Source organism: Ascaphus truei, chromosome 1 (assembly GCF_040206685.1).
Source record: "Ascaphus truei isolate aAscTru1 chromosome 1, aAscTru1.hap1, whole genome shotgun sequence".
Lineage (NCBI taxonomy): Eukaryota > Metazoa > Chordata > Amphibia > Anura > Ascaphidae > Ascaphus > Ascaphus truei.
The window spans coordinates 323,138,842-323,153,975 of record NC_134483.1 but is presented as its reverse complement, the minus strand read 5'-3'; the positions used below and the strand labels follow the sequence as shown (position 1 = coordinate 323,153,975).

General features: G+C 44.6%; 1 protein-coding gene across 1 annotated transcript in view; it reads left to right on the top strand.

Moving 5' to 3' along the window:
- FGF5 (fibroblast growth factor 5) overlaps positions 1-11,933 on the top strand; it is a 54,158-nt gene extending 42,225 nt beyond the window's left edge. The window contains exon 3 of the mRNA XM_075577568.1: positions 10,564-11,933. Within this exon, the coding sequence (XP_075433683.1) occupies positions 10,564-10,914 (351 nt within the window). The 3' untranslated portion in view covers positions 10,915-11,933. The remainder of the gene's footprint in view (positions 1-10,563) is intronic.
- Positions 11,934-15,134: the final 3,201 nt, after the last annotated feature.

Genomic DNA, 15,134 nt, shown 5'->3' with positions numbered 1-15,134 from the left:
GCCCCCTGGGCTGTTCATGCACATGATGAGGTACACGACATTGCTAGAGGAACAGGTGAACCTTCCTCTGATTTTGTACTCCAGATTCCTGTGTGGTATTTTTTATTGTGCCTGCTGTGTAGAGCATTGTGCAGGTTTTGCATCTTGTGTCCTGGCATGGTCTTGTCCTGCATTCAGTTGTACTGTTAAATACTTTACTCCTTACCAACATTTTCTTGAGTTTATGAGATTGTTTGAATGATAATAAGGGTGTTTCAGGGAAGACCTGTTGCAGTCTTGTATCTTCCTGGTGAATGGGTTGTAGTTCCCTGGCAATCTTGCGTAGGGCTTCTCGGTGAAGCTTTTGTCCCTCAAATAGCAGGCTCTGTCTGTAGGTTTGTGGTATACAGAAGTCTGTAGTTTGTTGCTCCTTATAGTAATAGTGCTGTCTAGGAAATATACTTCGTCCGGGGAATGGGTGAGTTTGAGGTTAATGCTCGGGTGGAATGTATTGAAGTGTTCATTGAACTGTATGAGGTCCTGTTCACCAGAGGTCCAAATCAGAAGGATGTCATCGATGTACTGGACAAAGTATATTTCCTAGACACCACCAGTACTACTTCTGTATACTGCAAACCTACAGACAGAGCGAGCTATTTGAGGGACAACAGCTTCCACCACACACACTAAGCATGCAACCATCTACAGTCAAGCCATACGATACAACCGGATATGCTCCGACACAGCAGACAGAGGACAGCGGATTACAGCCTTGAGATCAGATTTCATAAACCGTGGATATAACCACAGAATTGTAGACCAGCAAATCCACAAAGTCACCAGAATACCAAGAAGTTATCTCCTTGAATACAGACAGAATGAAACAAGCGACACGGTACCTTTAGTGGCCACATACTGTATAACCCATACCTTGAAGCCCTATGCAAGATTGCCAGGGAACTACAACCCATTCTCCAGGAAGATACAAGACTGCAACAGGTCTTCCCTGAAACACCCTTATTATCATACAGACAACCTCATAATCTCAAGAAAATAATGGTAAGGAGTAAAGTATTCAACAGTACAGCTGAATGTGGGACAAGACCATGCAAGGACGCAAGATGGAAAACCTACACAATGCTCCACACAGCAGGCACAATACAAATACCACACAGGAATCTGGAGTACAAAATCAGAGGAAGGTTCACCTGTTCCTCCAGCAATGTCGTGTACCCCATCATGTGCATGAAATGCCCAGGGGCTGCTACACATAGGTGAGACGGGACAGGAGCTAAACAAAAGAATGAATCTGGCCATAAAATTAATGATCTGATGGTGGCCATACTCAATGGTAATCTTAGAACACTGAAAGAGAAATGGTTGCATGAATACAAATGTATGCAACTGTTCGGGACACTTAGCTGTGGCCTAAACCGAGACCGCAGTTTCATGAGTCACTACCCTGACACACGAGAGCTCTCTTCCCATGAGTGCTAAAGGCCATGTCTATACATTCTGTGCTATATGAATGCACACATAGCTGTCTCTTACACATACAAATGTATAATGTCATTCTATCCCTATATACCAATAGGGACCATATAGTATCTACACACCCTAATAGTAATGCAACACCCTCTTACATTTCTACACCTAGAAGGAAAGAGTTCCGGTGCCACAGCCCGTGACAAACTTCAAGGCACTTCCGGGTTAGTAGAAAAAACTTTATTGGAGCCTCACAGACACACGGCTAGACCACAATCTCCCCCTCAACGCGTTTCACTCCAAGACGAAGCGCTGTTCCTAGCGTGAAACGCATTGAGGGGGAGATAGTGGTGTAGCCGTGTGTCTGTGAGGCTCCAATAAAGTTTTTTCTACTAACCCGGAAGTGCCTTGAAGTTTGTCATGGGCTGTGGCACTGGAACTTTTTCCTTCTATGTCCTATCTTCAGAAGGCTGCACGTCAAGAACCGGAGCTCAGATGAGAGCGGGACCGAGGTCTGTGAGCTTACATAGGTAAGGTTTCCCTTCCCAGCTCTGACCTATCTTCAGGTCCGTGTATACTCTCCTGCTCCATTCTCTGTGACCCCAATTGACACCCTAGGGTGCTGGAACTAACTGCCAGAGCGCAGGCCAGACTTTCTCTTTACATTTCTACACCTACCCACACCATTGGTATATGCTCCCACTCCACACACACCTTTTGTAAAACACTGGGGGTGCTTTATAAATTTATATTTACACACATACAGTACACACACACACACACACACATATACTCTTATGTCACTAACATTCAAGGACCATTTAACACCTTAAATCATAAATCACATACTGCACGGGGGATAGGCTTCAGTCACAGATACATTACACAGATTCAGACACTGGTACATTGAACTGTTTTTAAGTAAAGACCTTCCTTGCTTTATCCATTGTAACACCCCGCCGGAAGAAGAGATCAGTGTATCTTGAAAGCTCGCACAAATAAAAGCATTTCGTTAGTCACAGAACGGTATTGTCTACTCGTTTTTGATTATTAAGCTCGGCTAACACGGTACAGATAACTCTACATCTATATATACTGTATTTATGTATATACACTACCGACACACTTTATTGAAGTGTGGTCGGTACCGCAAGCCGGGAAATCTCCCGGCTTGCTAGTGGCCGCCCCTCGGCGTGCCGCGCGTCATAGACGCGCGGTCACGCGTCATCGGGAGCGTGCGCCCGCTGCACGCGTGTCCAGGGGCTCCCCGAGGGAGCCCTGGTGTCCCGCGATCGCGGGACAGCGGCAGGGGGTTCCGGGGGACCCGGCGGACCCGGCAGCGGTAGGGAGAGCGCCCCGATCGGAGGGCGCTCTTCCGCTGCTTCGGCGTGCGCCCGTCACACTCGGGCGCGCGCCAGGCTACTGCTGCGGCACAGAACGGGCAAATGCTCGAATAAACTGTGCCGCAGCAGTATATATGTATATATATATATATACATATAGTATATAGTTGACCATCTTCATATATAGATCAAGTAACTTTGCTTTTCACCTAATTCCAAGCATTTTTCACTGATCAATTTCCAGGCAAAATTAATTTGTGTGTGTGATATGGTGAAGGCTTATATTGGAAAAGAGAGAAGGCTGTGGATTTATAAACATCATCACTGTTCAAAAGCTAGAAGGCAGATGTCTTTTAGCCCTGAGCCTCACAATGCACAAAAGAAGCAATTTGAGATTAATAGGAATGCAAATCACGTTATATTTTTTTTTAATGATCTCCAAACTTGAGAAAGTATCCTCTTACACATCATAGTATACCAGTGCCTCAGTGTTTCCTAATAAAAGCCTCATAAAGCTTAAACCTACAGTAGTGTGAAAGTCCATGCAATTACTGTAGCACTGCCTAATTATTGCTAGAATTAGAAGTGAAACGGCACATGAAATAGCATTTGCATAGAGGATAAAGGTCATGCAAGCCCTTTGGTTTGTGATAATTGATAAATGACACTTGTCAGCTTAGCAATATAACTAAATGCATAGTTGTAGCTGGCTCCACTGTTTCCTCTGTTGTGATATAATGCGATATGTTGTGACATTCTGCACCAACATTGCTAAGCAAAGCCTATGGAAAGTCTGTGATATTCTGTGTTTTAATGGAATATGTTATGTTATCTGAGGGGAACAATTTGTAGCAGTTTGAAGAGTTTCGCTCCGCATAATCACAGGAAGTCTTTTGTTTACCTTTGGAGACTATTAGGCACCTACTGTATCTTTTCATGTCCGTGCAGATTTGCCCCAGGGTGTCCTGGACTTTAAACATGATGGGGACAATGCCACACCCTATATCTGTACATACACACACATTTTTTCATACTTGAATGATAATACAATAATTGATTACGAAGGACTGCAACATGTCCGGCTGCTCAGATACAGTGTATGAAATAGTTAAAAACAACTCTGTCACTAAAGAACTACTTTTTAGTTGAATGATCTGACTTCCATGAAGAATTAGACCTCTGTTGTACCAGTGGATTGTATTTCCCCATGAAACTTGACCCTTTTTTCTAATCAGAAATAGTTTGAATATGAGTTTATTGACTTTAATTACAGAGGCCTCTTGCACTTATCTCTATATCTTCCAACTCCACTAGGTTTATCTGGTATAACTTAGTCTTTTGGCATACCATACATGTAGTGAAATACTGTATGTGTCTTACATTTTCTAAGATTACCTGGCTGTCAACGAGGTGAGTAGATATGTCCATTTAATTAATATAAAATAGATTCAAGGAAAAACTGTCATTAATTTTTTGTTTATTTAGGGCAAATTAAAAAAATATAACATCATAAAAATAATTAGGAAACTAAAATAATATAACTGACATTTTTTTTTATTAAAAAAAGATATGGTGAAGTAAAGTTTTTGTCATGTGACCCCGCAGCATCCTTTTACGCCTCGTTGCCATGACACGTGTTGCCAGAAGCCGTTGGAGACAAGATAAGTAATTAAAGAGACCTTGCGCTCTCCCCCGGCATTTAATTTAAATGCTCTGGGAAAGAGCGCAGGGCCACTGTAAGCGCCACGCCGCTCCCCACCCCCACCAAAAAAATTGCGCCTCCCACTTTGTGCACCCCTGGTTTAGGGTCTAAACATCATAATTGTTTTGTATTTAGTTTTGGAATGTAAGGTTCTGATGGGTTCTGATTTTACACACCCGGTTTTTCCCATCTCTACAAATTAGTATCCAGGTTTGCAAAATATTATGAATTAAGTAGAAATAGCCGTGTTAGTCCAGTGGCGATTGTGCAGAGTAAATGAGTACTGCAGTATTCAAAATATCATGAAAATCCTGGTGAAGCCTGTGTAACGGTTGTACCCCCACCCAATCTCATATTGGCCCCTATGTGAGGATAATGTCCCATATTACATGTCATGTCGTGTGGTGCACCTGCTGGCTTACAGGACTCCTGAGTCTCCCGCTTGATGGTATTGGGGAATTCACCAGGACTGGCTTGTGAGGTATCTACTCACATTTGGTACAGCGCCTCAATCTCTTCCAGGTCCCCACGACAGCAGGGAGGAGTCTCTGGAAGAGAACCCCTGGGTGCAGCTTTTCCCTAATTGACTCCAGTCTCAGGCAAGAAGGTTCTTTTAATCAAGGCAATCTTTATTAACATCTTCATAGGCAAACTGCCCCTCATCGCGGCCGGTCTCTAGCCGCACATGTTCAAGGTTGCCCACCTCAGGGAAGTCCCTGGACACCACTCCTAGTCAGGGCCCTGGAAGCTGTCCTTGCTCTTCCCTTACTCTCTAATAGAGTAAGGGGAATAGTCTGCCCACCTCTCCCCTAACGGAGGGCCACAATCCTTGCCAGAGCCCTGGCACTGTGTGGGGGTCAGATTGTGACACACTGCAACTCTGCTCTGCAGCACATCACACTGCCACCACTTGAACAGACTGCAGACTGACACACTTGAACTGCACAGACTCAACAGAACACACTAACTTTAGGAAGTTATGCGTATTATATAGCTCCAGGAGGCACCACCCCTATGTCACTGTAAGTGGACACAGAGCATGCTGTCACTTCCTTTGCTACATATTACACCTCACGGGGTTTGAGGGCAAACCTCATGATTACTCCTGGCAAACCTGCCCTCTTAACAGGGTTTACTGCACAGGAGGAGAGAGGCATGTAACCCCAAAATTACACAGGGCTACAATCTCCCTCTGGTGGATCCAATGGTCCCCACTTGGTCCTAAATTTGCGGAGCCTTCCTTCAAATGGGCAACTGCAAAAATAGACAAAAACAACAATATATCAACATAGGAATACATTTGTACACACCATACATAACCACTGTACCCAGAACCTCCATATACACAGATTACTCCTGAGGAGAATCCAAACATCAGTAGTAATGTCCGGGGTCAGGCTTTTTAACTTCACGCCCATTAGCATCAATCACTGTTATGCTATAGGATCTAGGTGGCCCATTTTCCGGTCTGTATTCCATTTTATTCATATAAATGTTGCGCCCAACACTCCAAATCCTCATTAGATAACAGATTCTAGACTCTGTTCTATGTTCAGAGTAGCTAGACTTGGACTTGAGGTAGTCCTCCACTGCCTCCCTTAGCCAGGTACTTCTATTGTCTTCTATCTCTTGCATTAGAGGTTCGGGAACATAGGGATATTCCAACCCATGCGACTGCTTATAGCGCGCTACTATGGCCCTCTTAGCCCTGCTGATCCTTATCAATTTCTTATTCCCTGCTCTGCCTGGCAGGACCCAAGACAGGGGCTCTTCAGGGGCAATGACATCATAAAGGATAGATGATCCCTTTGGGGTTATTCCCTTCTGTATCTCATACCACCGTCTTACTAATTCTTCCTGGCATTCCTCTGCTGAGTATTCGCCCACATCCCACCAGTTGTCAATTATATCTCCCCTCATTAACACAAATCGGGTGCGGTCTAACCATTCCGAATATCCCTCATACATTGGAGCCCACCATTTGGTGCTATGCTCCAAGGACTGCTCCTTCACTGACAATGCAGTCTCACTCTCCTCAGTCTCTCCCCCAGAAGAGACACCTGAAGTATTATTTGAACGTGTGGCGTCCCATAACGTTTAGGCCTCCCCCTTACAATATGGGTATAGGTAGTGGGGTTCATTTTAGGGGATGTCATAGCAGGTATCATTTCCCTCCCCGACCCCTCATCGGATGTAAAACATTCTCCCCAGTCCATGGCCGACCCAGGCCTTTCCTCCGACGTGTCCCGTGACTCCCCAGACCACCCTTGGCTCGATCGGGACCCAGAGGGAGACGTGACAGGGGCAGGGATTGGGCAGTGGCCTTGGGCAAAGGGAAGGGGAAAGTGTCCTTACGCTGCGGGATCATGATCAGCAGCTTGGCTATGCCACGCCCCGTGGCAACATTGGGCAGAGCAGGCTCACCATCCTTCTTGCTGCCCCGACTCTTCACTACTCGCCGGTATCTGTCCATGTCCTCTTGGGACAGACTGGTGCTGATCATCAGCGGCGACGGCTGCTTCCGATCGGCTCCGCTGTGGCCACCGGAAGTGACATCATCATTCTCACGGGAAGACGCGCCATCTTGGGTGGGGTCCCCCACTGGAACTTCCTCCTCCATTTCGACGTCCAGCGCCGGATACTCTAGGTCGCTCCTCAGCTCCGCTTGGGCCTTGGTCGGGCCTTTCTCTTCGGCCGCCTCCATCGGAGCCTGTGGGAGGTAAGAGGGTATCTCACCACTCCGCTGGCTTGCGATGAGGTCATCTTCTCCCGACAAGCTGGGAGTCGCAACGGCCGTGGGACTCTTCCGCTGCTCCGGCCGCACCAGCGCATGTTGGGGAATCTCGATGCTCAGCTCCTCGAGATCACCGGTGAGTAGCTTCTCTTTTCTTTCAGCACCGCTGTAGTGGCCCACCGGTAGGCGCATCACCACCGATGTATGACTTCCATGCTCATCGTCTGACGAGGCGGACGCCGATGACGGTAGCCGGCACTGCATACACAAGCACCGCAGTATTTCTCTCCCACCAGTCTTTACTACCAGGAAGCCTCCTGGCAGTTGATAGGGGTGTATGTCGACATCTGCCATGACACAATTCGTAGTTGCACTGGGTAAGAAAGACACACAGCACAGCAGTCTCTCTTGCTCACCAGTTCTTCGCAACTGAGAGACAGGAAGCGCACATCCAGCTCCTCCCTCAGTCAGTTCCGATTTCCATTGGCAGATGCAAGGACCCCTCCATCTGGTGGAGATTAGAGGAGGGTCCCACAACTTCACGTCATGACCCAGAATCGGCTCTGAGCCTGTCACTGTCCAAGGGGGCGCGGCCACGGCTTTCGCGCCACTTCCCCCATCAGGGTGGGGTTCTCTCTTTCGCGCCTCTCCCGGCCAGGTTTTTGCAAAGTTATTTTCTGCACACAGCCCACGCGGTCTCCCAGGGGAGCGGGAGCCACCATTTTGGATCACTCTGCAATCCACATTAGCAGCAGTTGTAAATTGAGTAGTAATCACCGCCTGGCAAACAGGTACTCTCTCAGTATTTTCACACATGATCGCAATGTCCTCACAGCTATCCTCCAGGGTTGCACCCTGGGAATTTAGGCAGGACAATATAGGCGCGGCCACAGCTTTCGCGCCACTCCACAGCAAACTGGCGAAAGTAATTTCGGTATTTTGTACCTCCGTGGTACACACATCACGTGCGCTCCCTCTCTCTGGCGCGAATCGCCATTTTGTACTCCGCACCGCGCGGGACATCATTACTTACCGCCATCTTTACTTTTTGCAATCGCACATGGTACTCCTCTGCTGGGCAGTCACCATTCCGATGCAATAAAGTATGCCAGTGCACCTCTACATGTATCTTAGTGTGTCTCTCTCAGATGTATGCACTACCTCAGGCTAGGCTAACTCTCTCTGTGTATGCTGTACACGATATCCTCCAGTATGTGCTCTGTGGTTAGTAGTCTGGTTACTGGATGGAGTACTCTGGCTTCTCCATGCAGTACTTAGGGCATCACCTACTGTTGGCTACACCTAGCGCAGACCCTCCCAGGAGTTCCTGACCCGCGTTAACCAGGCTACCCATGAGCATGGCGTCCTATGACTAGCTGCCTCAAGGTGACTAGAACAGCAATAGCCCTGTCTCCAGATCTACCTTACTCCATTCCAGGCCCTAGGGTGTGCTTTGTGAGTAGCCATCTACCCCTGACTACCCCTAGGCTCCCTTCCATTCCGCAGCACATTACTGGTAGCATACATATCCTTTTTCTCAGCTAGCATAGCTAAAGCCTGTCCTGATGCATTTCAGCAGCGCCTCCAAAAAATTTAATGGTTGTACCCCCAATCTCATATTGGCCCCTATGTGAGGATACAGTCCCTTATATTACATGTCATGTCGTGTGGTGCACCTGCTGGCTTACAGGACTCCTGAGTCTCCCGCTTGATGGTATTGGGGAATTCACCAGGACTGGCTCGTGAGGTAGTGCTGAGATCTACTCACATTTGGTACAGCGCCTCCATCTCTTCCAGGTCCCCACGACAGCAGGGAGGAGTCCCTGGAAGAGAACCCCTGGGTGCAGCTTCTCCCTGATTGACTCCAGTCTCAGGCAAGAAGGTTCTTTTAATCAAGGCAATCTTTATTAACATCTTCATAGGCAGACTGCCCCTCATAGCGGCCGGTCTCTAGCCGCACATGTTCAAGGTTGCCCACCTCAAAGAAGTCCCTGGACACCACTCCTAGTCAGGGCCCTAGAAGCTGTCCTTGCTCTTCCCTTACTCTCTAATAGAGTAAGGGGAATAGTCTGCCCACCTCTCCCATAAGGGAGGGCCACAATCCTTGCCAGAGCCCTGGCACTGTGTGGGGCTCAGATTGTCACACACTGCAACTCTGCTCTGCAACACATCACACTGCCACCACTTGAACAGACTGCAGACTGACACACTTGAACTGCACAGACTCAACAGGGTTTACTGCACAGGAGGTGAGAGGCATTTAACCCCAAAATTACACACGGCTACACCTGTCAAATTCCATTAAAGTTTCAACGACAACAAAATTGACCTGCGTGAAAGATATTGGTATTTTCCAATTATGTATCAAGGCAAAAGTAGTGTAATTCTGGTGGGTGAAAAAAGGAAATAGAGCAATATTATAATGAAATATATCAAACGCTGGGCCTATAACCTGTGCAGTTTTACTCTCACACCGTACAACATATCTGCACAAGAATAATAAGGAAAAAAAACACCTATTGTTTGTTTGTTTAAATTCACTTTTCTGAAGAATAGATTACAGCCCTCATCAGGGATGGGTTTTTTTTTAACACTTATTCCATCTGGTATTAAGGGCCTATCGGGGCACTTTTTTTTTGGTAAATGTCAGTACCAAATTCTACAAACCCGACTATAAAACTGGGGTAAAAACCACAGTGAATTTATTGAAGAAAGGGAATCACATTAAAAGCAACTGGAGTTTTTTCCTTGAAAAATCTAATGCAGTCTTATGCACTGATTTATTTATTTATTTATTTATTTTCTTTTGCACGGATTTATTTTCTTATGCACTGATTTATTTATTTATTGAATTATATTGTCAACTATGGTGATCTTGAAAGATTTGTTCTCCCTCAAAGTTTTTTTCAGGACATGGAAAATATCTAAAAAAAAATCTTAAAATCGTCGTTGATGAGGTAAAAGTCATTAACTACATTCTTTGCGTACTGAGGAAAAAGTCGATGAAATTTTATTTTTGACATTATTTTAAAATTATTCTTAATGAGTTTCATGGTTTGATAACTCTGAACCATGACTAAATAGGCACTTAATAAGTTGTTCAATAGAAATATCAAGAAATTGCAAGTTAAGAAGTGCACCCAGTAAGATTTTTCCAAAAATGCACTTAATGAGTATTACCTCTGCAACGACAAAATGTGAATAGATTCAGGGTGGTTTTACAGTGGGTTATTAGAAACGTTGTTGGCCACTTTGTGCTCCATGATAAATAAGAAAACAACTAACAACATTTTCTTTTCTCTTTTTTTTTTGTATTAAAGCCCACATTTACAGATGACTGCAAATTCATGGAGAGGTATCAGGAAAACAGCTACAACACCTACGCGTCGGCCACTTACAGAACTGAAAAGACAGGGCGAAAGTGGTACGTGGCATTAAACAAAAGGGGCAAAGCAAAAAGAGGTTGTAGTCCCAAGGCGAAACCTCAACACATATCCACACACTTCCTTCCCAGGATCAAACAGTCAGAGTCGCCAGAACTCTCCTTCACTGTCACCGTTCCTGAAAAGAAAAAGACTGCAGTTGTACCTGCCAAACCAAAGACTGTTTTGCCTGCACCTAAGAAGAACAGCAGCCCAGTTAAATACAGGTTGAAGTTCCGCTTTGGATAACGAGGTTATTGAGGGAGATATCATATGCAGCTGTGTTTGTTGGATGAATCTGGACCATAACACAACGTAGGGGCTGTGCTCTGCACTTCACGCTGTCAAGAGATCATTACTGATTTGTGCAGCCTCACTATGTTACGCCAGGATATGTTACTTTATGTTAGTGTTGAATGCAACCTTTTATACTCAAGGAAGAATATGACATTAGTTCACAATTTAAAGGCTTAGGAAAAAGATTTGACTGCTCTGTATGTTAGCTACAGTGTAACTTAAAATAGGAATATCTTAAAAAGAGAATCAGATTTGTACTTTTTGTTTGATTTCTTATTTACTTTTGGTGTGAATATAAAATGTCTTAATAAGATTGTTATTACAGTTTTTTATATATTATTTTATAAATGCCCAAGTATCAAGCCTATTCTATTGCTTTTAATATGTTAAACAATTGCGCTTTTAATATTTTAAAGAGTAAAACTTTTGAACTTTTATTATCCATTTTTTAACAAAACTGTTGATTTGTACTATAGTGTTTTTTGTGTTTTTTTTCTCAGCTGGGATGTAGAATATCCATCTAAAGCTTCAAAATAAAGGCACTACTTTGTACTTTGTACACAACAAGCAACGATTAGACTTATGGTGATGCTATAAAAATGTGCTTAGTACAATCAGTGTAATGAAATATAGGCACCCACATGTATAGTTAAGGGAGATTCAAATATTGCATATACTGTACAGTATTAGACACCCTTTGTTCACACTGACTGACTAATAACTACATGATCCATATTTTTGTTACCAGAGGAACTTTCTCTGTGGATGAAAGGTAACTCTGCACAATGAAACATTGACAGCATAATGTTATGTAGTAATGCAATTATACTGAACACTTCTTGTGAGCTGCTGTCTCTCATTGTTCATTTATCTATTTGAGTTGGCATTTCAACCTCACAGGGCATCATTTAATACAGTAGACCTTTTTGCAGTCTCAATGCCTATATTTGGATCTTAAATAGCAAATCAGTTCCTTCATCCCGTCTAATTAAATGTAAGTAATTATTAGTAGAGAGAAACATATTTACTGATGTAGCTCAACTCTGATCAGGACCGCAGAAAAGAAATCCTGAGATTCTGGTGCTGCGGGTTTTTTTTTTTTAAAGAAGAAATATACATTTGCTGCGGTTTCTTTTTCGATTTGCTGCAACTGAATGTGGTTGTCCCTATAGCTGATCTTCATGAGAAATGTCGAGGAAACTAATACTGTTTGCTCATGTTTGATCATTTTCTCTTACGACCGATGCTTTTTCTTTTCTGAAAGTCGCAATAATTGAAAACGCCAATCTCATTCAGCAACATTTATATTCAGACGCATGTTCTAGCACTCAGTTTTTAAAGCTTGTATTAGAATTCAAACCATCTACTTACAAAATAGCTTTTGTTATTATTTGTGTTACCTACAGACCACTTAAGAGAGCTGTGTCAACCATCATTATCTACAGTAGGTGGTGTCCTTACTTATTAGTCTGTCACCTGCAATGCATCTCAATAATGACAATTTTCTTCTGGCAATTTTTGCTATGTTAACAAACTTTACATAGTGCAAAATGGCAACATTTTCATGTTGTCTAGCAATTTGTTAATGCATCTTCGAACCAATTTGAAAAATATTTACTGCTTTTCACAGGAAGCAATTTCCTTACAAAATAAATAGACATTGTTGGGTTTATTAACTAGAGTCGCTCGGCAGCAAAAGTGCGGCATAACCAGTGAAAAAACTGCACTCTAAAAGAAAAGATATCCTACTAAAAGCAATTGGATTTTTGCTGAATTGTTCAACCTATCTTAATCCAGGAGACTTTAGTAAATAATATACCCCCTTTGAGTTGGACTCCTTAGGTAAAATGCTGCAAAAGATCAAACAGACAGATGTTTACAGTTTATTTCCCAAGCTTAATGATCATCTGTCCAGTTAACAGAACTAAGAAGATGTTAATTACGAGCCTAGATAATAAGGAGTTATGGTTAATCTGTTTGCCATTTGACGACTGCAACATGCTCAGAAACGCTGAGGCTATACTTCATGTTCTGTGAAGTATTTGCATGGGAAAAAGGTTTAATGATACGAAAACTAAGAGTGGATCCTTTTGGTTTTGATTCTAAAATATTTTTGTTGTTTTGGTTTGGCTGGAACTAATTTATGGGGGTGATTTGCAAAAAAAATATGGAAAAAAAACTCAAACCTTTTTAAATGTCAAACTTTTAGCAAAAATGTGTTGTTTTTTCATAATGTACAAGCAGTTTAAAAATTTTTTTTAAATGAAAACAAAAAATTGTAATCCTATCCTCAAAATTGGTCATCTCATACTATATACTAGGTCAGGGGTGTGCAAACTTCTTGAGCAGCGCCCTCTTGAGCAGCGCCCCCTGCCCGAGTGCAGCAGCATACGCGCCCCGTCCTCTCCAATGACACGGTGTCAAATGACGTCACGGGTCATGTGATGTCACGTGACCCCGCCACGTCATGTCACGTGACCCCGCGGCGTCATTTGAGTTACAAAAGCCCCACCCCCCCCCCAGGATTTAATTTAAATGTTGTGGGGAAGAGCGCGGAGCCTCTGTAATCGGTCGTGCCTCCCCTAGAAATTCTCCCGCCCCCCAGTTTGCACACTGCTGCATTAGGTAAATTTTGTTCATTCATGATTTCACAATTTGCCCCACAACTAATAATATGAAACAAAACTGTTGAGCACACTATTTGGTTAATGATATTGAATAACCCCATTACGGGCCATATATGCAATTCTCCAAGTAAAGGTGGGCAAATGTGTCAGACTTTGGCCTATGAATTATTTGCAGGGTTTTTGGTAATATTCAGTTCACGGACGAATATTGAGAGGGAGACTATTCATAGTTACAGTATTCATAGACTATTACAAGTTAGATGGTCCTTTAGATTCTTCAAGATTGAGGCAGATATCTTTGTTCCAATAAATGTTTATTCATAAGACACAGAAAGCATATAACAGGCATAAATGTTCAGAGTGGAGAACTATCTGCATGATGGTATTTCATAGTTCTGTTCTCTATATACTGCTGAACCCCATTATAGCGCGGTGCTTGGGGTCCACAAAATGAGGTTGTGTTATATGCGGATCGCAGGAAAAAAATTGCCTGCGAACATTGCACCGCTCAGGGGTTCCGCGGCCGCCAGAGGGGGAGAGCTGGGATAACTCTCTGTGAGGATTCAGGGGTCACGGCGTCACAGCGTGACCTCCCCTCACCTCTCGTTGCTCCCGCTACTGCGGGACGTCTCCCTCGCCGGTCCCGTCCGTTCCCCATGGTTGGGGGACTCTCCCATCGTACCCAGCGGGCGGTCGCTGTTCCGCGGGTGGCTGGGACTCAGGCGGCTGCTATTGCTCCTGGGCGCGTGCTTCTCCTCATTACGGAGCGCGCGCCGGACCAAGTTAATTTATTCACTGCTCTTGCAATGAAGCCACGCCCCCAGCTCACGCACAGGGTGCAATCATGCCCCAAAGCTGCTCACCTGTATACTTCTCAAGGCAGCCTATCCAGGACGGCTCCTCGTGCCCAATCGTGCCCCCAGGTCTGCCCCCTCTTCCTATTCGCCAGCTGCACTATATATTGCCTGTCTTGCCACTCCCACATCGCTCGACATAGTCTCTCCTTGTGGATGTCTATTCTGGCTCTCTCTTGTCTTCACTTATTCAGGTTACGACTCGGCTTGGCGGACTGCACTCTCTTGCTCTCGACCCCGGCTCCCTCCTGACTATGCAGCTTCTCTCATCCCTCGATCTCAGCTTGGACCTCGACCTTCCGGATCTCTCCTTTCCCTGACATTGGCTAACGGCAACTACTACGTCTCTTCTTTAACCGGTACCGGCAAGTATTGCTATAGCTATTTCCACCTGGCCTGGCAACACCAAAACACCACACTCCGGACACGCTCCTTCTACTGCGGGCGCGTGCACATATATGTCCCCACCTCATAACAAGGGACAGGTCTGGTCTACGGGCAGCACCGGTGTAACACTCTCCCAGCTGTCCCAGACCTGGTGGCGCAGCGGCACCCCCATGCAGGACTTACCTGGCATCTTCATTAGCTAGTTGTTCTCTACTCTCCCTGCTTCTGCTTTGTAATATTGGGGTGTCCCTGCTCACCGTATACAGGGATCCCAACTTATATAGGAAACTGGTTCAGCGGGGTC